Source organism: Coffea arabica, chromosome 3c (genome assembly GCF_036785885.1).
Source record: "Coffea arabica cultivar ET-39 chromosome 3c, Coffea Arabica ET-39 HiFi, whole genome shotgun sequence".
Taxonomy (NCBI): Eukaryota; Viridiplantae; Streptophyta; class Magnoliopsida; order Gentianales; family Rubiaceae; genus Coffea; species Coffea arabica.
The window spans coordinates 7,034,144-7,054,975 of NC_092314.1; the positions used below are offsets into that span (position 1 = coordinate 7,034,144).

The window sequence follows — 20,832 nt, forward strand, 5'->3', positions numbered from 1 at the left end:
CGGATCGAATCGGATTCCACAAATTTTAGGATTAGCGAATATTTTTTCCGATCCCTAGCTAACTTACTAAAAGCAAGTTGGTTTTCTAATCCGTTCTGAAGCAGTCAAAATTCATTTTGCATTTAAAATATGAATTAATCTTTTTTACACTGACAGTGTGTACACTATAAACGTTAGATAAATGATAACTATGCAAAATTTGAATTTGAAATTCAATTTTTGCACACATGTCATGAATCACCTCAAACGGTGATAGTGTATATAAGATTTACTCTCAAAGTATATATAAACAAGAGTATACATGTCGACCAACCAGTACACATGTAGACATGAAGACTATGCAAGAATGTGTAATACTATCAATCTGCATATACACTCTTTGAGTGCTAATGTTACTGTTAATTTTTCTTTGCTGTTCATCTATCACTTTATTTTTTTTTTCCCAGGGATGTATAGGATCACAATCTTTAAGTTTAACTACTAATTTGTTAAACTCTACTTGTTGACAACTTGTCATAGTGCTGTAACAATGTCAAACCCTAGTTCTTCCATCTCTTGCACAAAGTCAAAAAAAAATTTTTTTTTTGTCAGACTACATATCCTAGAGCCTTGAAATTACTCATTTAATCTGGGAATTGATCACTCAAATACAAACAACAAACTTCATACAAACGGCACAATTGTTACACAACATCCAAACACAGCACAGTAATTATATTCATCCTTTATACATAATAAGCATAGAGTCCATATAACTCTAGACACAAAGGTATTTTTCACTTTGTCTTGAACCATATTTCCTAAAAACATGTAGCAAAGCAGCAGCAGAAACATGCCTCCAAACCTCTGATGAAGAGCTAGGACCAACTTGCATCAGTTGCCTGATTCTTGGAGTCTGCGATGCCCGATTTCATCACTAGCTGCAGAACCTTCATTTCTTACTGTACAAGGAGCAAAAGAATGGGAAAATCCTATTAGGATTAAGCATGAAACAGTGGAAGTGAAAAAGGTGGATAGAATGCATATTTCTTAATGGTAAAACTTGCTTATTTTTTACCATTGGATGAATCAGCTGACCCCTGAGAATATTGTTGGTCTTCACGACCTTTAACAATCCATGAGCTGACAGCCCCTTTAAGCCTATCTACCATACCCTTTCCACTGCTTTCGCGACCAGCAGCAATGGCATCTTTACCCTCTCTCTTCCTCTCCATTCCAGTCCCAAGACGCCTTGCTACCTCCTCTGACTCAGTCACCTTCCCCATTGGCTTTGATTCACCTGTTTTTCCGACCGCTTCTTTCTTCTTGTGCAAAGTCTCTGATATCACCTCAGAAAGCGCCTTATCTTCTTCACGAGGTTTAAACTTCTCAACCAGGTACTCCTTCACAGACACACCTTTATCAGGCACTTTACCACCACTTGTTTCAGATCCTTCCTGTCCTGTTCCAGTACTGCCTTTCACCTTTGACACCACAGAACTTCCAGCATCTGCGACTTTCTGGTAAACTGGTGCCAGTTTGTCAGTAACTGTCGCTGAGACTTTATGTGCATACTCCGCTGGGGATGCACCTGATTTTGCAGCATTCTTTTTTTCATCGGTTTCAGGGACTTTACCACCTTCAGTGCCTCCATATCCAAGCTTGGAAGCGACTACATTCTTGGCAGACATTGCTTTGTCAGCAATAGTGGATGTAGCTAGTGATATCTTCTCAACATAACCGCTCTGGTCTGATGATTTTCCGGTTAATGTGTCACGCGGTAAGTTGTCTTCTGGTTTGCTAGGATCACAACTTTTTGGAGCTGAATCAGATTTGCCTTCAGTAGGATTTGGCTCTGGAGCAAACTGACCATGGCTTCCTGTATACCCCTCTTGTCCTGATTCCGATTTAGGCACTGATTCATCATAAACACCCATCTTATTGAAGGATTGGATCAGTGGGGTTATTCCAACTTCTTCACCACCCTTTCCAGTTGGATCAGTAACTTTAGTTTGATAATTTGAAGGCAAAACTTCTCCTGGCCGGTTTTTCGGCGCTTGAGGATCTTCCTCTAAGCCTTCTAGAGCACCAATTCTAAACCCCTGAGGGCCAACATTTTCATTGTCGTTTCTGGCACCTGAATCCCCTTTTGTTCGACGAATTTCAGGGGGAAATGATATATCCTTGTCCTCAGGCGCATGAACCACTTCCATGGCTGATGGTTTTCCCAGATTCTCCCCTGATTGCCCCTCAAAAACAAGCCTTGTAGCGCCTGTTTCCCCTATTGCTGTTGGTTTCTCCAAATTGACATTTTGTGCAGGAATTGCACTTCCAATCACAGTCGACTCATACACTGCAACAAAATTCACCAAAAAGGTATTATAATCATATAGGACTATCTCTTTTCTTTATCCATGAAACTAGCCAAATTTCATATTTTAAATCAACCCAAAGTAGATGAATGAAATGAAACACACACACACACACACACACACAAGTAAATGAATGAAATGAAACACATACTGGGTGCACCATGGACTTCAGGGTCTTCTTCCATTTCTTCATCCTCATTTTCTTCACCTTCATCAGGATCATCATGACTATAATCTCGTTCATGTTCATGTTCATGACCAAGTCCATGCTTGGCAAGAGTCTCCTTGATCTTCTTCGCTTTCGCCTTCACTTTCCTCATCACTGATGTCTTCTCATGATGATGATGGTCTCCTTCATCCTCAACCGCTATAAATAACGAACAATCCCATCACTTTAGTGCTACATAAGTTGACAAAAATCAACCATGTAGACAAAAAGCACCATCTAATCCAGAACGCAAGGCCGGTGTAACATTTGTTCATACACAGGGAACTAGACACGTACAACTTCCAATTTCACATAATTTTTTGCTTGAAGATCAAATGTTCCACAGAAAAAGATTCACCAAAACTGATTCAGTGTTGCTAACATAAAACCAAGTACTAGCAAAAAGAGAAAAGAGAGAATCTTGCAGTAAGATTCTCGCCAGAGTGCAGACCTGCGTGTTGGGGATCTTGATCATCAGTATGGTCATAAGGGCGGTGTAATTGGGATTCCATGCCTGTTTCGAACAAACCTTTCTTTCTACAAAAATACACAAATTCTTAACCAAAACAAACTCTCTTTTACTATGTTTTTGTTGTCAGACAAATGCTTGATTCTGCTTTTGACATGCAACTTTCAGATGGGATGAAAAGGTGGGGCGGTTTTAAATTTTAGTAGTAGCAGTTGAGATCAGATTGGATTTAATGGAAGATGTTTGAAAAGTGATGTTGGCGCTATGTATGAGCAACACACGTACCGCTACAATGCGATCGACACGTCTCTGCGGTTCAGACGCGTGTAACCGTTCAGTGTCCATGTCAGTTGGACGTGGCATCTGTTGTGTTTTATCATATTGGGTTAAATTACATTTACCTCCTGTGAGGTTTATCCAAATTATGAATCAGTCCCTGAGATTTCACCAAATTACATCTACCTCCCTTGTCACTAACTCTTTGTTAATACCCCCATTGACAGAAGTTACAAAATTGGGGTTGTGGGTCACCATCAAGTCCTCAAAGCTTAGTAGGGTGGGAGGTTAAAAATTCAAATCTTACTTTTCATCAATTGTTACAATATGTGGCATCTCTAAAAAATTCAAACGAGTACATTTGGTCATTTGGTGGTTCAGTCGCCGTCAGTCTCTCGTAGATTTAGTTGGACCTCCCCTTTAGATTAGGATAAAATAGAATAATATAGATAAAATGACGATGACAAAAAAAAAAAGTTACAAGATGACAATATAAGTATAAGAAAAGATAACAAATGCTATTGATCTTTCTTGTGAATAGTTGGAAATCAAAGAGTAGGATTTCTACAGGAATTAGGAATCTCAAACTCTATTTATCACTCTTTAGCAAAGAGATGACACTACTTGCTAGTAATTCTACTCTATTTCACATTTGACCCAATCATAGAAACTAAGAAAAAAACCAAATCTATATTGAATTCATCATAATTTTTTTTGTCATTTTTTATTTCACCTTGATGATTTCTAATTGACGGACCCTTTTTTTTTAATGTTATCCATCTTTCAGGACTGATTCGTAGTTTGGACAAACCTTAAGGGAGGTAAATATAATTAATCCTTTCATTAATGCCATTTTTGGATGAGTCAATTGATAATGATATCCATGTGTTCAAAGTCTTGGCTAATCTGGGAGCACTTTTAAGGGTTGGACATTTGCATATGTGGAATTTGTGAGTACCAACTGTACTTCAAATCATTCTAGCCGAGGAATGAAAGTGAAAGGTGATGAAAAGGACACATTTCTGAAAAAAATTCTGTGTATTATCATTCCACGAATTGATTGCACAAGAGATCTAGATTAATGTACAATAAATATTGTTGAACAAAGCAAAAGAACATTGAGGGGTTGCTTCATGAAATATTGAGACTGTAGTAATGTTTAACAAGAAGATATGGAGAAGAGAGAAGAAAATAGAGAACAAGAAGTGCAGTCTACTATCTCATCTTATCAAAAATGGGGTAAGTAACATAATTGTATTTTTTTTACGGCAACGATATTTTATAATTTAATCTATTCTAATCTAAAAGCAGGAGAGTCTAAAGAGGCTGTGTATTAGAAGTTAGTAGGTATAAGAACCTGACTAATAAATCAAAGGGGTGCTCTGATACCTTTTTAAAATTTTTTTTACTACAGGTGTGGAGTTCGAACTCCTGACTTACAGTCCAAAGAGAGACCGAGTCCCTTTTTGATGGCCGACTCAGTGGTTATATAATTGTATTTTGTTGAGTAAATCAATATTCATTCAAATAGATATTATATGAGATTTTTATGTGTAACTAGATAAACTAAATCATACGTGTGACGTGATAACTATTAAAGTTAATAAAGGAGACAAAGTTCATTCATAAATTGGACCTATACATCTTATAACCTAAAAATCTACAAATTCAATCGAAGCAAGAATAAGTATCTCTATGGAAAAGACGTGAAGGAGTATGGATTATGCCTCAATGACCTTTCTTCCTTCACATACATCACAAGTTGTGTGTCCTAGACCTTCACAATATGGACACTTTGCCCCTTCATCTACCCATTCCAGAAACTGCATAACAAAGGGAAAGTTAAATACTTGCTAATTAACTGATGAATAATTAATCTTGACTAAATTGTTCAGAGAGATCGAATGTGTGCTGCTTACCTGTGGCTCAACGTTTGGCTCACCAGTTCCATCACACTCTGCCAAAGAAATGTACAATTTTCAAATCTGCCAAACTAATGAGATGATGCAAATCTGCAAAACTAAGGTATGTTTGTTTGCATGGAAAAATGAGGGAAAGTGAAGGAAAGCTAGTTATTTTCACCTTTATGTATGTTTGGTTAGCAGGAAAGTTCCAAAAATTTTCTTTATGAATTGATGAAAACATGACAACGGCTCCGTTTGAATAAAAGGAAAGTTGTGTGGGAATGTGATGTCAAGGAAAGTAAGAAAGGAAAATGAAAATTTCCCCGTACACGCTTAGTTACAAAGGAAAATATTGAAGAAAATATTAAAAGTTTATGGCAGTTAGTAGTAACTATTGAAACTTTTGTGAGTAACCAACTTTCTTTCTTCAAAATCTTGCAAATTTTGCAGAACGCAAAATGCAGGAAATTGCGAGAAAAGTTTTCAACATTCCTGCCAAGCAAACATACGTGAAGGGAAAAAATAACTCAATTTTCTTCACTTTTCCGCACTTTTCCTCACAAACAAATACTAGCTATGTGTACCAGAGAAGGGTGAGAGAGAGAGAGAGATGAATGGAGAGAGACAGAATAATGTACCCATGCATAACAAGCGGCCTTCTCCACGACAAGAAGGACACTTTGTCATGGTTTTACCGCTACCAATCTTGGTTTCAGGTTGTTTGTTTCTCCCTGCTAGTCTTGAAGGTTCTTCCCATCGGTTCTCTCCAAGAAGAAAAACTCGATGTTCAGACATGTTAATTCCTGTCACACCATCTTCACCAACTACTGTTTCCTTAACTTCTGAAATTTCAGTTATTGAAGCTGTTGCAGCTCCATTTGCACCTTTCTAAGAAAGAAAGTACCGAGAATATGAATTTGTGAACCATGCAATACAAAACTCAGAAGCATTAGAACCAAAGTCTTGACCATTAAAGAGAAAAGGATTATGTACCTCCTCAGGGTTAGTAGTACTCGAATCTTGTGGACCTTTTCCTCCAGTAAAGCTAGGAGTCCCCCCATTTTGCTCAATGTATAGTCTTTCAACAAGTTCTGCTGTCATGATACCATCTTCTGGGGCACCTATACTAGCCTGCAGGTTAGAAAAATAAGGTAACCTCCAACCCAGCTTCAAGACTTTTCTGCAAGTAGAATGCAAGTCATAACTTACTTGCCAAGTTTTGACAGCACGTTCAGTCCCAGTTGAGAAGCTGGAAAATTCCATGTCTTCCTCACCAGAATAAAATCCTAGTTTTAGCAGTGCCTCCTATCAAAGAACAAGATATGGAAGAGACGTTTGAAAGATGAAGGAATGGTCTAATGAACAAAGAAGCTAGAACAGAGGGGCTATTGTACAGAAAGGAAACTGATGAGCCTAAGAAAATGCCACAAGGAGAAAAGAGAGCTCTAGGGAAGTATCATATAAATCAAACCAAAATGAGCTAAATCCTTGATTGACCCTTTCTCACAGTAAAAGCTACTTACACCAAGCTCAACTAAAGCATATAACCAACATGGGCAGTTTGTTAATTTTTGATGGGACATATTTCCTCTGCCTAATTTAATTCCGCAAGTATAGTGTCCTATAAGACAAGCCACTGCTCTTTTATCATTAACTATGTCTGCCTAAAAAGATAGGAACTTCTAAGTTCCCCAAGTTATTCAACTCTTCAATCCTATGACATTCCAAACGTGAAGACCTTCATTTCTCAAAGGACTCAAGGAATACAGACTACTTTCTGGATGCAGTAGAATCTTTTAGTCTTCTATTACAGCCAAAGCCCAGCATATCATCAAAATGCAACCAATCTTTTCCCCTCTAAAAGATGTGAAAAATGACATTTTAATTTTCAACCTTGGATTGCTGAAAAAGAGATCTTCATACCACATCTTAGCATCGATTGCCATTCAAATCATCTAAATGAAGTTCCACCCAAAATACAGGTTTATGACTCCTAATAATGCAGCAATCATCCTGTGCAAGAAAAGTATATAGTTTCCCTGATTATCACCTTTATATGTCAAATACTTTATCATGTACGAGCAACTAGTACCACAAAAGTAATGCAGTTTCATTTTGAAGAACTTCAAAGCAATCAATTTTTGGGCTGTTGTAATCACCACCAATCTGGATAGTTCACAGAGTATTACTGTTATGAGTGTCTTTGATGATCTCTACATTGCAATTTGAACATCTCCTTCCTGCTTTGGTGTTGAAAGAAGAAAAGTTTAGTATTTGGACAATTTACATAAAGTTTATCACCCACAGTTTCTATGTAGAGATCATTTACAGCTTAATATACGGTCTTACACACTTTTCCTCATGACCCGACTTCATTTTTTTTTGTCGGGGGGAGGGGGGGGGGGTTTCCTTTCTTTACCTCACTGACTTCAATTGATTAGAAGCTACATACTTGAACAAATTTTGGGTACTTTGGCCATTCTGTTAGCCTTCAACTGCACGAAAGTTAATGAAAAGGGTAGATATGTAATTGTTGAGTACTCTAAGGTAATAGAACTACTGTCTTGACCTTTTAAGTGGCATTCTTATGTAAAATTTTGATCAAATGTGCCAATTTGTCAATGCCATTTTACTCAGTTTCAACCAACTTCTGTTTTTGACTTCATGAATTAAACACAAAAGCAAACTGTCATGAAAGCAAAACAGCACAAAAATCCAAGCCTAAAGATATGGACCATGCCTGCTTAATTTGCAATGGAGAAATGCAATTTTTGAAAAAGCAAACCTGCATTGCTTGAACATCATCTCCTTCGGATCCCATCCTTAACGTTGCCCTCTTATTTCCATTGTTTTCCTTTTCTGGAACTTCACCAACTTCCTTCACAAACATTTCCTCCACTTTCTGTGCTGTTTCTACACCAAACGGCAGAGCACCTGATCTGCTCTCTGGAATTTTATTGATACTCTTCCCCAAGCCCCCCTCCTTCAAGACCTGAAACAAAACTCAGAAATTTATTAGTTTAGAGCTTTTCATTTTTAGTGCAGTACAGAAGCAAAAATTATGCCTGAAAGTTAACCGTCTTCAACTCCAGAATAGATTTATCACTTTTTCTGTTGCATAAGGAAGTTTTTAACACCTAAAATATAGTTATTTGAGCTTATAAACTACAAGAATATCCTTTAAATATCACTTTGCAGCTTCAAGTAGTGAATATTAAGCATTCTAAAGTGCACAAATGCCTTCTTTTGCAGCAGGATAAGAAGCAGGACAAGAATTGCAACAGAGCAATAAAGCTATCACCACTATTCACCGCTACAAAATTCTTCTCACAAAATGAAATAAAACCCAAAATTTTCTTATCAAAGAACTTGAAAAATGTAAAATAGGAGCAGAAATGAATGAGCCAATAACTTCTATACAAGATATCCAAAAAAATTGCTATTATTAGGCGGTCGGATTGGGCGGAGGGAAGCTGGGACTCAACTTCTACAAGTTTCAATAGCGCAGGCAGCTCAAGATATAAATCCAAGAACCGCATTTCCTTCATAAGTCCTACTCACTATGATCAATTAATTCCCAAGAAAGAGTTATCAATTAAAATCCAATTCCAACAATCTAAGAAATTCAAGAAAATCCCTTTTGTATACCTGCAACAACGTAGCAATGTTTGCTATAGTTTCAGAAAGTGAAGTTTCTCGCACAGAATTCAGTTGTTCAAGCTCTTGTACACGAAGATTCAGCCTCTGAATTTCATTTAACAAAGCTAGCCTTTCAGCCTGCCACCGCTGCTCCTCGCGGAGCCACCTCTGCTCCTCTCTGAGCCACCTCTGCTCTTCCCTGTGCCACCTAGCCTCATCTTGAGGTCCGTAGCTTAAAGGGTTGCTGCTGTTTGAGTTGGAAGATGATAATGTAAAGCAAATATGAGTATTCCGAGTGAGATTATACTGAAAAACACAAGAAAAAGTAGGCGGCTTGAGATATGGAAAAGATTGAGGCTGGTTGAATTTGAAACATAATGGTAGTGTAGATGACATCTCTGTTTGTGTGTAGAAGAGAGTGAGAGTGGCAAAGCAGAGTTGTTATTGGACTGGTGTATAATACGTTGGTGATAGAGAGGAAATTGGAATTATCTGTCAAGTGCTGAGGAGAAGAAAATAGAATTAAAGAATCCAAAACAGACGGAATGGGGAGCAACAAGGAGTTTTCATTTTTTCATTGCCAAGACCAGAAATATAGATTAGATGGGCAATTTTCGTTATGATTCTTCTTGTTATGTTGAAAAACTGGAGATGAAGTGAAGTATGAAATGTTAATATAAATCCATTGAACCCTCAATAGTTTTAGAAGTAAGGAATGTTAAAACCGGAGATTGGATATTGCTGAAGTAACTGTCAAGTCCTAAATCCTAATAGATACAATTAGCACTTCTGAATGAAAAGGAGCTTGATTAAAAGATGGAAAAGAGGATATATGGTGCTGTTTGCCTGTTAAGCAAATTGAATAGTTGAAACATTTAGGATGGGTTTAATACCCTTTGCACGCTACATGTTTGGTTCAGATTGGGAATGCTGTTCCATCTCCGTGTTTGGGTTGCCCGCACGAAGACGATTTCAGACAAAAAGTTCTAATTTTGATAACAACACTTAATGGCCGGAAACTAGCATATACAAAGCATCTGGAGGCCAAAAGAAAATTACAAAATAACAATGAAAATAAGTCTAATATACTGCCAACAAAAGCAAAGCAATTGAAACCAGAGGCTTAAAAATTGCTACCGGATTGAATAACTAATCAAAATCAGCATAATCCATACATGATTCAAATTTAATCCTACAGATTTACAATATTAATAGGTTCCTAACAGCTTGCCATATAGATTGCAACCGATCGAAGCATCAATCCTACATAACAACCTTGCAACCATGCTTGATAAGTCTCAAGCAATCCAGCAGCAACAACCATAACGAGCAAAAGGACTGGCTGCCTCCCTAGTTACTAGAACCAGAAAGACTAGAGGTAGGATAAAGAAGATAGTTCACGTATTGCCTTCTCATTTTAGGAGAAAGCTGAAAGAACACATTAAGCTTGGAAGATTCTGCACAGAGAATATTAGCTGCGCCAAAAAGATCTCCAGTGGGTAAGCCAAGTTTCAAAAGCTCTTCCACCACCCGATTACTTCTATCTGCTGCTAATTGTGCACGCTGGTCCTCCTTAGCCATTGTTGTTGCTATTGTAGCCAAGTGATCTAATAGCACTTCAAATTTTCCTGTCATCAACTCAAATTGTTCTGGAACAAGCAACGGTGCTACTGATGTCTTCACTTTCTTGGATTCCTTACATATAGGAGATGTTTGTCTCTTCTGCTTCCTTAAAGTATTAGTGCTAGTTGTGTTTGCTTCTTTGTCTTGGGTAACTGAATTTGCCTCCTCATTACCTTCATCACTGAAATCCATAACATTAGCCTCTATTAATGCTGTCTCTATGTTTTGGTCAGCATCTTCAAAGCCTTCAATTTCTTCTGCTTTCACTATATCATCTCCATATACCACTTCAAGATCACGCAAGTATGGAAACTTCATATTCCAGAGCCCCTTTGCCTCTTTATGCGCCTACAACAACGAGGCATCAGAAACAAACAAATAAAAAAAAGAAAGTTTATAATATGGAATATCAAATAAAATAAAAATATGAAAAGCAAAAAACCTATAATTACCTTAACCCAATTGTCATACCACTGTCTCTCACAGCTGATCATCTTCTCAGCAGCATTCCATTTGCAACCACTTTGTCTTAACATCTTACTAATTGCATAAAATTTGCTCTTCAACCACTTCACTTTTGACTCAACATGCGGATCAACTTTCTTCGTGAAATTTGGAATCTTACTTGAAATAATATTGTGCACCTCAAACATATAGTTTTGCTTAAATCCACCATCATTTTTCCACAAAGGATCATATGACAACTCTTTTAGTGCTTCAACTAACGCTTTTACCTCTTCAGGAGTCCAAAAGCATTTATTCTTGCCACGCCCACGCGGTGGTTCATATGTGGACTCACCATTCTTCATCCTGTAAGCAATGTTCAAGTGGGCAACATTGTTTATTAAAAATTTTTAAAAAAATGTTGTCTGATATCGTGCCAAAACAATGTGTTCGACAGTAAGAAAAGAACTGAAACCAAAGTACTGGGAAACCACTGCATGTAATAATTGAAAGGACAAAACTGATACCAAGCATGCATCCACATATGAAATACATCACAGAAATGATGACTACCCCCTAGTTGCAGGTACATGATCACTATCCCACCAGACAAAGCATATAATAAATTGCTGGCATGGTGCACAAACACCTAATCGGTTAGTTGCACCATTCAATCTTGAAAAAGGCTTAAGTACTACAATTTCGAATACGGTAGCAGCCACTGATTAAGGCCATCCTATTGCACACTGAAAACATGACAGGGATATTGCACAGTCGTCCTCATCTCCTATTTTTGATGGGAAGAAATGAACTATAGGACGAACAAGTGGGAAGGATGCTACAAGGAGTAAGCATGTGTGCTATCACGGATGCCGAATTCGGCACTTTACATGTACACTTCTACTTAAAACTGTCTTATTAATCCTCTTATTACTGGCATATTTCAAGAATAAGCGATTCAATTAGCACTACAGAAATAAAACAGAGGACTAAAACAAGGAGAAACTGGAAAAAGGAGACGCCATTAATGGAAAAAGAATAACTTTTCAGCCAGATAACGAACAGAAGCCCCATAAGAAAACAAAAAAGACAAATTCTCATAAATTTTTGTGCCAAAATTAAAAAAGAAAAAAAGGGTTCTTATAGTCTTACCTGACTGGCAGGGAGAATTAGTGGGCCACTTCAACCAGTGATTCCGCTCCCGCTAATTTTTCAAGCCTGCAAGAAAAGCAGAAAACCAGTATCAGCTATTTTTCCAAAAAATTAAGACGAAAAAGGGAAAAACTCTAAAGATAAAAAGAAAAGAGGAAAAGGGTATCAAGATGCAATGCCAAAAACTAGGAGGAGTAGGCGACGGTGAACTTACCGGCGAAGAGAGGGTGAGGCTTTCGTGTTGAAACCCTCGGAGTGAAATTGGGGAATGAAATTGAAACCCTTGTTTAGAATTTGAGGTGTTTCATTCCTTTACGTTCATTCCGATGCAGATCTACCAAACAACAATATCGGGAAATATTATTGATTCCCATTCCTGCCCTTGCTCATTCCTCCCCCCGCCACGCCAACGCTTCCGGTTCTGGTCCCCGAATTAAACGTTTGGAAAAATTTTCAAGATTTATCAACCATATAAGGAAAATCTTCAGTAGTAGAAGTATCGTGTATTTTTGTCGAAGTATTATTTTGCTCCCATCCATATGTAGTATGGATGTTAAAAAAATGTATGATTAATCATTCTTACATTGCCAGCGTATACACTAACAAATTTAGATGAATGCTACGTTCTTGCAATTTGAATTTGAACACTAAATCTTGCAAAATGGATGTGCATTTAAACCCGATAGTGTATATTCTATGGGTGCATAAAATATAGTTGGAGTTACAAAATTATTCTTATGCTTTATAAAAGTTGTAGAAAATAGAAAGAGGTGGCAATTCTAATTACTACATTTTAATCTTTTATAGTAAATTACTAAAAATTTAGAAGTAAATCGGCAGGAAATGAAAGATCTCTCTTTCTCTCTCCCTCTCTCTCCCTCTCTCCAGAAGGGAGGGAAAAATCTCTTCTATTGTGTAAGACCAAAATTGTGTAATGAATAACATTTCTTAATTGCAGTCTTTGCAGAATCAATTGTTGTTATCTAACATAAGTACATAACCTTTAGATGAATTTCTTTTTACTTTTTTATTAATTCTTTTTTTTTTTGGATCATCTGAATTCCATTCTAGAACTTATCAAGAAAAGAAAAGTTTCCATAAGACATTCAATCTCAAGGGGAAAAAAATAAAAGCAACAAGATTTAAAAGAAGAAAGAATATAGTAGAAGAGAAATAGAGTACATCGATTATGAACTGTCAAATTTTTTAGAGGTTATCTATTTTTAAATGTTAGATGAAACCTTTCCACTAAAATCGACAAACTTAACATCTAAACTAACCCACGAAAAAATCCCAAAAGACGCTAACTTTTGAAACCTCCTATCAGATGAGATCTTGCTAAACTTAACATCTAAGCTAAATGTCAGATGAGATCTTGCTAGATGCCAATTGTAAAACTAGGCCTCTGTTTGGATAAAATGACCAAGTCTCCCAAGTCCCACCACCAGTCCACAAATGCGTTATTCTTAGTTTTCAGAGCCGCATTGAATTGTTTTAACTTCTTCCAGCTCTTTAATTGGGCATATCATACTTATTTCCTGCTTCATCCTTCCTGTCATTTGCTTCTAAAACTTGCACAGGGGACGTCTAAATATAAAAATAACTTGCACAGCCAGACGCGAATAATTGCGGTAAAAACACGAGTGAGATGCTCAAACTAATCTTATTAATGAAGAAAAATAATTTAAATTTCTCTTTCTTCTCATTATTAAGACTTGAGATCATTTAGGACATATACCAAAATACTGATAGACTACAAAAAACAAACAACAGTGTCATCTCCAATTTTTTGCCTCGCCAAATCCTACAGCCAGCATCTCTACATTACAAGCCACGAGGCAGTGGTATATATTTGAACGTCCACTCATCCACCAAATAATGCCACAAAAATCAATAGGCAAGAAACTCCTCGGAACATGAAGCAACTACCAACTTCTGTGTAAATATTGCAAGTGCAGAGTGACAGAGGACAGATCATTTACATCACATGATTTCATCTCTTCAGCACAGAGTTCAGTTGCAACCTGGATTGCCTTGCAGTTCAATGACACTATAAACAGCAGCTTTATAATCTTAGTCAAGCTTGACATTAGAATACAATAGGGTGTCCCTGGTGAGTGGCATGTAGAGAAGAAAATAAACCTGCATCAAATGAAAATGACTGTTAAATCACTTAGATGGATGATCTGTGATGCACGCATGGCTTTCAGTTTCAGACATAGTTCTCTAAAAGGAGGTGAAAATCAGAAAGTATACCAATATTAGCACAGATTAATGGTTTAGAAGCAGCACTATCTGCTATCATTTTGTTTGGACGGAGGGTGAGGAAAGGTTAAGGGTCAGTTAAAATCGGTTGTATAGTATGGTGTGCACCAAATCTTAGGTATCTTGGATATCTGCTACGATGAAAAGAAAATTTTGTGCCTTGATGACCGACAAAACCAAAGTACCAACAAAACTTGATTAGATACTTGACCAAGAATGGAATATAGGAAGCTCGACACAAAACCCAATCTGCATGTGTGCATGTTACGTGGGTTTACATATGCATGTGTCAACATGAAATAAAAGGAATGACATGATTAACATGGTTCCTACTAAAGGATGGAATATAGAAATTAAAAAGAATTATCTGCTATGAAGATTTGGTAAGACGGTTAAGTGTTTACTCTCAAACCCAGACCATTTAAACCATAATAAAGCTAAAGGCACACTCATCACTTAAGATGGCTAGCTCAGCTCTGAAATGAATTTGAACTCAGATGTAGCAAGAGCCAGGTAAAACCTTATCAGGGTCATATATAAGATCGGCCATAACAAAATGGACCAGACAGATACACTTGGGAGTCCATTATGTAAATCACAACCTTATCAAACCAGAACAAATAGCATGGTTGTAGGAAAAGGACATTGATGGGGAAAACAATCGCGATTGCATTAGAGTGCACAAACAGAGGATTAACACAGAGAGAGTTGCAATTATCAGTAAAACCACTTGCAGATGATATACTTACTCCTAAGAGAGTTGCAATTATTAGCAAGATTCCTGTTATCCATGCAATGGTCCTCCTAACCAGCACTATTTCGGAAACCAGAGTTGAATTAGTTTGAGTTTTTGTTTCCTCCAGCCAACGTGGAGATGCCCGAGAAGCAATCTCAACATTCAGTAGTTTCTTTGACTCTGAAGCAGGTGCTTCACCATGGATGATCACTCCAACAATTTGACCTGCGAATTGACACATAATATTGATTTTCTGGGGCAAGAATGAGTGGTTTTGAGATAGAAAACACATGTGACCAGTGTTATCATAATTAGACAAGAATATTTACTGGCTCGCAGATATTCAACAATTTGACCTGCAAATTGACACATAATATTGATTTTCTGGGGCAAGAATGAGTGGTTTTGAGATAGAAAACACGTGTGACCAGTGTTATCATAATTAGACAAGAATATTTACTGGCTCGCAGATATTCAAATAGAATATGTTGGCCTCCCAATTTCCTCCAATTAGTTCATTTTGCCTATGAATTTACTACACAATGCTTTTCTTTTTCATTGTTCTATGTCCTGTTTAGCCGATGAGCAAGGGGTATGTAGAATGCTTGGTTCTGCAATAAGTCATATGCAAAGAAGATAATTGTCTCAACCATGAAAAAGTTTGCACGGAAAAAGTTCTGCCAAATGGACACAACATAACTATATTAACCCGATGTCTTCCCGTCATGGAAATTATGCAAAGGTTTCTTGGAACTAAGTAAAATATCTCACATTAAATTGAAGAATAGAGATGGTTGAAGTATTTCCTTAGAGAACACTACGCTTTAACTGAAATAGAAGCAAAGTTTACATTTATGCCAAAGAATTAAGTCAGGTGGGCAACTCAGCTGGGCAAAAATGATTAGAAAATTACACAATAAGCAAATATACAATGACAAATTTCAAAACATACATCAGTTAGAAGTCTATACATATAAAATTCCAAAAAAGGAGAATATACATTCAGATCATACCATATTGACTAACTAGAGTAACTTATATTGACTCAAGTAGCGTTTGCTTCTGTGAAAATGTATTCAAGTTCAAATTTTAATTTCAAAAGATGAGAATGCCACAAGACTTAGAACACTGTTGTTATGAATCACCGCAAATGAGAATTAAAATTTCAAAGATTTCTCATAATTCTTTTCTTAAGGGAGAAATACTTAATACAGAGTCTCCCAAGTTAATCGTTTTCTTTGGCAGGCTGGTAACCAGCTTCCTTCATTTTCATAATTGTGTTTGAGTTAGATAAGGCAGAATCACAATGGATTGGAATGAGTCCCAAAACCACCAACTGGTGGCAGTGTTGCTGGTTACAGGCTGTGGAAACTGATCGTAGGCAAGGTTAAATTCTAGTTTCAGTTTATAAGGTAGACTGTGGAATGGAAAAATCAAGAGGTGCAGCAACTTATAATTTGTTAAGAGTTCCAAGCGATTAACTAAGAAATGCGGGCCATTATTTCCAAACTATAAACTCCCAATCCTAAGAAATAAAAAGACAATTATCTAAGTGGAGAAGGAAGAAGTAGAGCGATGAAATAAGTGTATAAGTGCTACAATAAGAAAGTTGTATGACCTTTATATCTTGCTTCTAGGTAATCAAAGATCTTTGGAATGGAAAGAGCAAATAATTCCACTCCTTGCTGCACAACACTATCAGTTCCATAGTGCTCTTGCAAAACCTGAAATCAGAGAGTTTAGAGAAATAAATACATGGACAAGCACAGCTTTAATATAAGTTAGTTTTTTCATCCTCCCCTTTTTTCTTTCTCACTCTTCCAGTCAATAATAAACTAGATCAACATCCAGAGGAAAGAGAAAGATTTTTCAAGAAGTTTGACAATCACTCTCAAAAAGGAAGAAAGTGTCTGCAGGATGCCATAAGACAATAAATGACTACTGAATTAAGTTCAATCCTGAAAAATGCATAACCCAAACTACTACTGATCAACAATGAACACATAGAAAAGTGTTGAACAGTTAGGAACTCAATACAATATTCCTTCTTTACCAAAAGCAATGACCAACCATCAGGAAAGAATGGTCCAAACAGTAACCTTAAACAATAAATTCAAGTATCTGCATTTACTCATCTCCATAGATTTGGGAATCTCAAATTGTCGGGAAAAGATAGGACAAAGGTAGAAAAGAGCTAACAATGAAAACCTGAAGACTGCACAGTTCTACAGCATCAAATGTCTCTTCTTTTAAAGAGAAAAGGGGCTATCTTAACTGAAAAGTGGGAGGGAAGATGAAATGGATTTTTCACCTTAATACCATCAAATGATCCAGTAATTAACTCAGCATGCTTCTGTCCGCTTCCAGACAAATCTTCAAGAATCACCAATGCCCTTTCAACTTTGCGGAGGAGAGCTACAAGACTGATTATAAATTCCATTTCTGCTTTCTGTACATTTCAAACACAGAAATGCTGTAGCACTTTCATAAACGAGAAACAGCTCATTGAATTGTTATAATATTGAGAGAGTAAAAAACTTTAGAATCTGGGAAAGGACCTTTGACAAATCAAGTCCGACATTGGCATCACCAGCTGATGGGACTGTCAACTCTCCAGTGAGTGGCAAGTCATTGGAAGCATATGAACCACCCAAGAAGGTTGCCTGCAGAATAAAGCATCATGTGAATTACTCTAAATTCTGGACAAATAGGTAATAACTACTCATAAAGAGCCAAAAGTGTTCAAACTAACAAATTCAAGTAGTTCGTTATCTGAGGACAGAGCATCAGAATCAAAACCAGGGAGATCATTCAAAGAGATGACCGATACTTCATCCTCATCTGCAAGACCATTAAGGTACTACCATTACACAATGAATCCACAAGAAAAAACCTCATACAGAATTACCAAAAAAATTCAATTACCTGGAAGTTGGATGTGAGCCTTACTTTCTCCAACCAAAACCTTGCTCTTGAGAGCACCACCAAATTTTCCTGTACCTACAAGCTGTGAATCTGCAAGTAATAGATTATGTACTTAAAAACAATTTTGTATGCTAATATGTTAAAATATCAACTTTTCAAGCAATTACAGCTCAACTGCACGCACCTTTTATTCCTGTAACTTCTAGAGCAAAGACAGCATGAGGCCTATCAAATGGATTAGGAGCAAGCACCTTATTGAGCTGCAAAACAATGGTTCTTCTTATGTTGAAAAACAGTTTCTATAGCAAAAGTAACAGACACAGTGGTGCCTATCCAGCAAAAAAGAATTGAGGAAATTGGAAAAGGAAAGATCCACATGGAGCATTCTAGTTATTTTCCTTTTTTATGTTACATGGATGCCCGACAGAGGCCTCATTGGACGCTCATTATGTGATGTCATACCTTAGAAGAACTAGCCGCTGAAATTGTGGAAGGGGGAGCATAGCCAAGCAACACTGATACTGAAGCACTGACTTCTGCCAGTGAAATTGAATCAGTCTGCAAAATTCAAATTTATAAGCTGTCAATGTTGTACTAATAAAGGTAGTCCCTGACACAGAGCTGGTACATATCCAAACAAATAATCAAGCAGACAGGAACAACATACTTCACAATGCCCCTCACATACAGCTGGCATGATTTTCCAATATATAATGAAGCAGACAGAAAAATATACTTCACAATGCCTACATATGAAAAAACAAAAATGACCGCAAAATAATGTCATAAAATGTGTGAAAAAACACTTAATGATAGAAGAAATGTTTGGAAACAAGGTTATTCACTCGCTAGTCTTATTTAATACTGCTCCTTCAGGACATTTGATCATAAAATTCTGATAAACAAAAAATGCAAAAAACCAAGTTCCCCAGCATGCAGCAAATTGGTAGACAAGAGTCCAAGTACCAAGAGAGCAAAAGAGACAAGAATGGAACAAAAAAGTTGATAGTGCACAGTGTCTAACAATAGCAATAATGTTAAATTATTTCATGAACTCTTGAAATTTGTCATATAACATTTCTAACAGCTTTTCATGCCTTCACATCAGAAGGTAAAGGTATACTGTTTGCTTAGCTTTATGATTCTACCCTTCTATAGTTTGTAGGTTCTGTTTTTTGAAAAGCGCAGACAAGAGAATCATTTGCCTGTGTAGGGTAGAAAACAGAATATAATAAACCAAATGACATTGCTCTTCTCATTCCATAAGAATAGGATAGAATAAAAACCATCATCAGCCTAAACACCAGAAAAATCATCACCAGCTACCCAATTCCGCCTACTCTGGTAAGATTTGCAGCACGCAATCAGTGGCAACACTTTTACCCCATTAACTACCATGCTCCAGAAATGAAATCCACTATTACGTTCCCAAGACACTCAAATTAATCAAGTCTACGCACGACATCCATACAAATTTGCTAACATCATAGTAAAATATGCAAAATCTACTCTTTTTTTTTTTTTATAAAAGAAGCAAAAAGAGTACAGGCAAGCAAATCCACTTCCAGACAAAAAATTAATCAAGAAATACAACTAGTGATTTACCTCAGTTAAAGCGTTCGGGTCGGAAGGTGAACGAAGATATTGATGAACAGGACTATCCAAGAAGACAACTGATGCGGCTTCAGTAGTGATCTGCACCACAATTTCCAAAAAAAAACAAAGAATAAATCCCGCAATTAGATGTAATTGCAGAGAGGAGGGGAAGGGAGGATGATAACAAGGTACGAACCAGAGACTGCAGAGAGAATAAAGCGAGAATTAATGTAAATAACAGAGCAGCGATTGTAGGACTCCGTGGATCCATCGCCGGAAGAGGAATTGGGGATTCAGTCTTGATATCGGAGAGGAAGAAGAAGATTCTCAAGACTGGGAAGATGGAGAACAGGGGAAAGGGAGGGCAATAGATATTCAGCCTGGCTAACGACGTCGTTTGGATTCGATGTGCTTCGGCCTAGTTTTCTTTGGGCCTCCACAATTAAGCAAAAGAGCTGACGCCCCGGAGACCTAAACGAGAGCAGTCGTGCTTCAATTATTTGGGCCGCCGGGAAAGGTTGATAAAATGGCGTTAATGGGCTTATCCTCATTGGTGGAAAGGCCTATCGATCACGACATCCCGATTCAGTTAGTCCATATATACTTTTTCCCATTTTGTTCCCTGCAAACCAATTTCATTAGGCTGTACACAAAGAAATCTATTCAATTAATGAAAGAAAAGTCAAAGGAGTAAAGTACACACATTTGATGGCTTAATTATTGAAAATTGTGAATAACTTACTAATTAACTTTTTCTTTTGGGGTCGTTGAGTATAACCATGTAAGGTAAGATGCACCATCTTCCTAGAGTGATTTTATGGGAAATAGGAGAAGAATACCTTAAAAAACAAACATTCTAAAGAAAGAAAAAAGATCTTTCATAAGAAAATCTATATATAATTATGCAATTAAACAAAAATCCCAATTCCAAAATATGCCAAGGCAGAATAATACTATTCAAAACCTGGGATTCTTAGAAGTTTTCTTACTGTCAGATTCAGAATTCGAGTCTTAAGTTTGATAATTGAGGCTGTGGGAACGACATGGGGAGGGGTGGGAGGTAAAAAATTAATAATAATAATAATAACACCTATTCAACGATCTTATCAGGTTTTCTCTAGTGGTCTCCCTATCATGAATTTCTTTTTATTGTGTTTTTTAATAAAGTTTTTCCTAAATTTTCTTGATGAAAGTCTTTTGTTTCTTTTAGAAGGTCTTAGTGAGAGTTCTTTGTTTGTTTTAGG

At 37.0% G+C, this 20,832-nt stretch overlaps 4 protein-coding genes across 5 annotated transcripts; all 4 read right to left on the minus strand.

Moving 5' to 3' along the window:
- Positions 1-643: 643 nt before the first annotated feature.
- On the minus strand, positions 644-3,222 carry LOC113734863 (low-temperature-induced 65 kDa protein). The gene is made up of 4 exons (XM_027261611.2): positions 3,011-3,222; positions 2,503-2,718; positions 1,058-2,332; positions 644-941 (listed from the first exon to the last, which is right to left on the minus strand). Exons 1-4 carry the CDS (start codon positions 3,069-3,071, stop codon positions 874-876), a joined length of 1,620 nt encoding a protein of 539 aa, XP_027117412.1. The 5' UTR covers positions 3,072-3,222; the 3' UTR covers positions 644-873.
- A 1,644-nt stretch (positions 3,223-4,866) lies between these two features.
- On the minus strand, positions 4,867-9,538 carry LOC113734435 (protein disulfide isomerase pTAC5, chloroplastic). Its single transcript, XM_027260980.2, has 7 exons — positions 8,857-9,538; positions 7,994-8,200; positions 6,418-6,513; positions 6,202-6,339; positions 5,847-6,096; positions 5,224-5,261; positions 4,867-5,127 (listed from the first exon to the last, which is right to left on the minus strand). Exons 1-7 carry the CDS (start codon positions 9,241-9,243, stop codon positions 5,026-5,028), a joined length of 1,218 nt encoding a protein of 405 aa, XP_027116781.1. The 5' UTR covers positions 9,244-9,538; the 3' UTR covers positions 4,867-5,025.
- Positions 9,539-9,970: 432 nt separating this feature from the next.
- LOC113734686 (uncharacterized) lies at positions 9,971-12,495 on the minus strand. Of its 2 annotated transcripts, XM_027261327.2 has the most exons (4): positions 12,281-12,495; positions 12,067-12,132; positions 10,923-11,280; positions 9,971-10,818 (listed from the first exon to the last, which is right to left on the minus strand). In XM_027261327.2, the coding sequence occupies exons 3-4, from the start codon at positions 11,277-11,279 to the stop codon at positions 10,198-10,200; spliced, it is 978 nt and encodes a 325-aa protein (XP_027117128.1). In that variant the 5' UTR covers position 11,280; positions 12,067-12,132; positions 12,281-12,495; the 3' UTR covers positions 9,971-10,197. The 2 variants fall into 2 exon arrangements, with proteins under 2 accessions (XP_027117128.1, XP_071938223.1); XM_072082122.1 differs by lacking the exon at positions 12,281-12,495 and having other exon boundaries at positions 12,067-12,230.
- A 1,220-nt stretch (positions 12,496-13,715) lies between these two features.
- On the minus strand, positions 13,716-19,946 carry LOC113734436 (uncharacterized). The gene is made up of 11 exons (XM_027260981.2): positions 19,785-19,946; positions 19,598-19,687; positions 18,455-18,550; positions 18,177-18,252; positions 17,993-18,082; positions 17,820-17,908; positions 17,626-17,730; positions 17,379-17,516; positions 16,686-16,791; positions 15,081-15,292; positions 13,716-14,208 (listed from the first exon to the last, which is right to left on the minus strand). Exons 1-11 carry the CDS (start codon positions 19,857-19,859, stop codon positions 14,140-14,142), a joined length of 1,146 nt encoding a protein of 381 aa, XP_027116782.1. The 5' UTR covers positions 19,860-19,946; the 3' UTR covers positions 13,716-14,139.
- Positions 19,947-20,832: the final 886 nt, after the last annotated feature.

Bases quoted from the DNA above. Each gene is read 5' to 3' on its own strand.
- LOC113734863 (XM_027261611.2), bottom strand. From the start codon at position 3,071: ATGGAATCCCAATTACACCGCCCTTATGACCATACTGATGATCAAGAT. The intron at 2,719-3,010 runs GTCTGCACTCTG...CGTTATTTATAG, and splicing joins TCAAGATCCCCAACACGCAG to CGGTTGAGGATGAAGGAGAC. The intron at 942-1,057 runs GTAAAAAATAAG...CTCCTTGTACAG, and splicing joins GTCAGCTGATTCATCCAATG to TAAGAAATGAAGGTTCTGCA.
- LOC113734435 (XM_027260980.2), bottom strand. From the start codon at position 9,243: ATGTCATCTACACTACCATTATGTTTCAAATTCAACCAGCCTCAATCT. The intron at 6,514-7,993 runs GTTTGCTTTTTC...GTTCTTTGATAG, and splicing joins ATGATGTTCAAGCAATGCAG to GAGGCACTGCTAAAACTAGG. The intron at 6,097-6,201 runs GTACATAATCCT...TTTCTTTCTTAG, and splicing joins GTACTACTAACCCTGAGGAG to AAAGGTGCAAATGGAGCTGC.
- LOC113734686 (XM_027261327.2), bottom strand. From the start codon at position 11,279: ATGAAGAATGGTGAGTCCACATATGAACCACCGCGTGGGCGTGGCAAG. The intron at 10,819-10,922 runs GTAATTATAGGT...TCGTTGTTGTAG, and splicing joins GGTATGACAATTGGGTTAAG to GCGCATAAAGAGGCAAAGGG.
- LOC113734436 (XM_027260981.2), bottom strand. From the start codon at position 19,859: ATGGATCCACGGAGTCCTACAATCGCTGCTCTGTTATTTACATTAATT. The intron at 16,792-17,378 runs GTGAAAAATCCA...CTCTGATTTCAG, and splicing joins GATCATTTGATGGTATTAAG to GTTTTGCAAGAGCACTATGG. The intron at 14,209-15,080 runs GTAAGTATATCA...CATTTGATGCAG, and splicing joins TAATTGCAACTCTCTTAGGA to GTTTATTTTCTTCTCTACAT.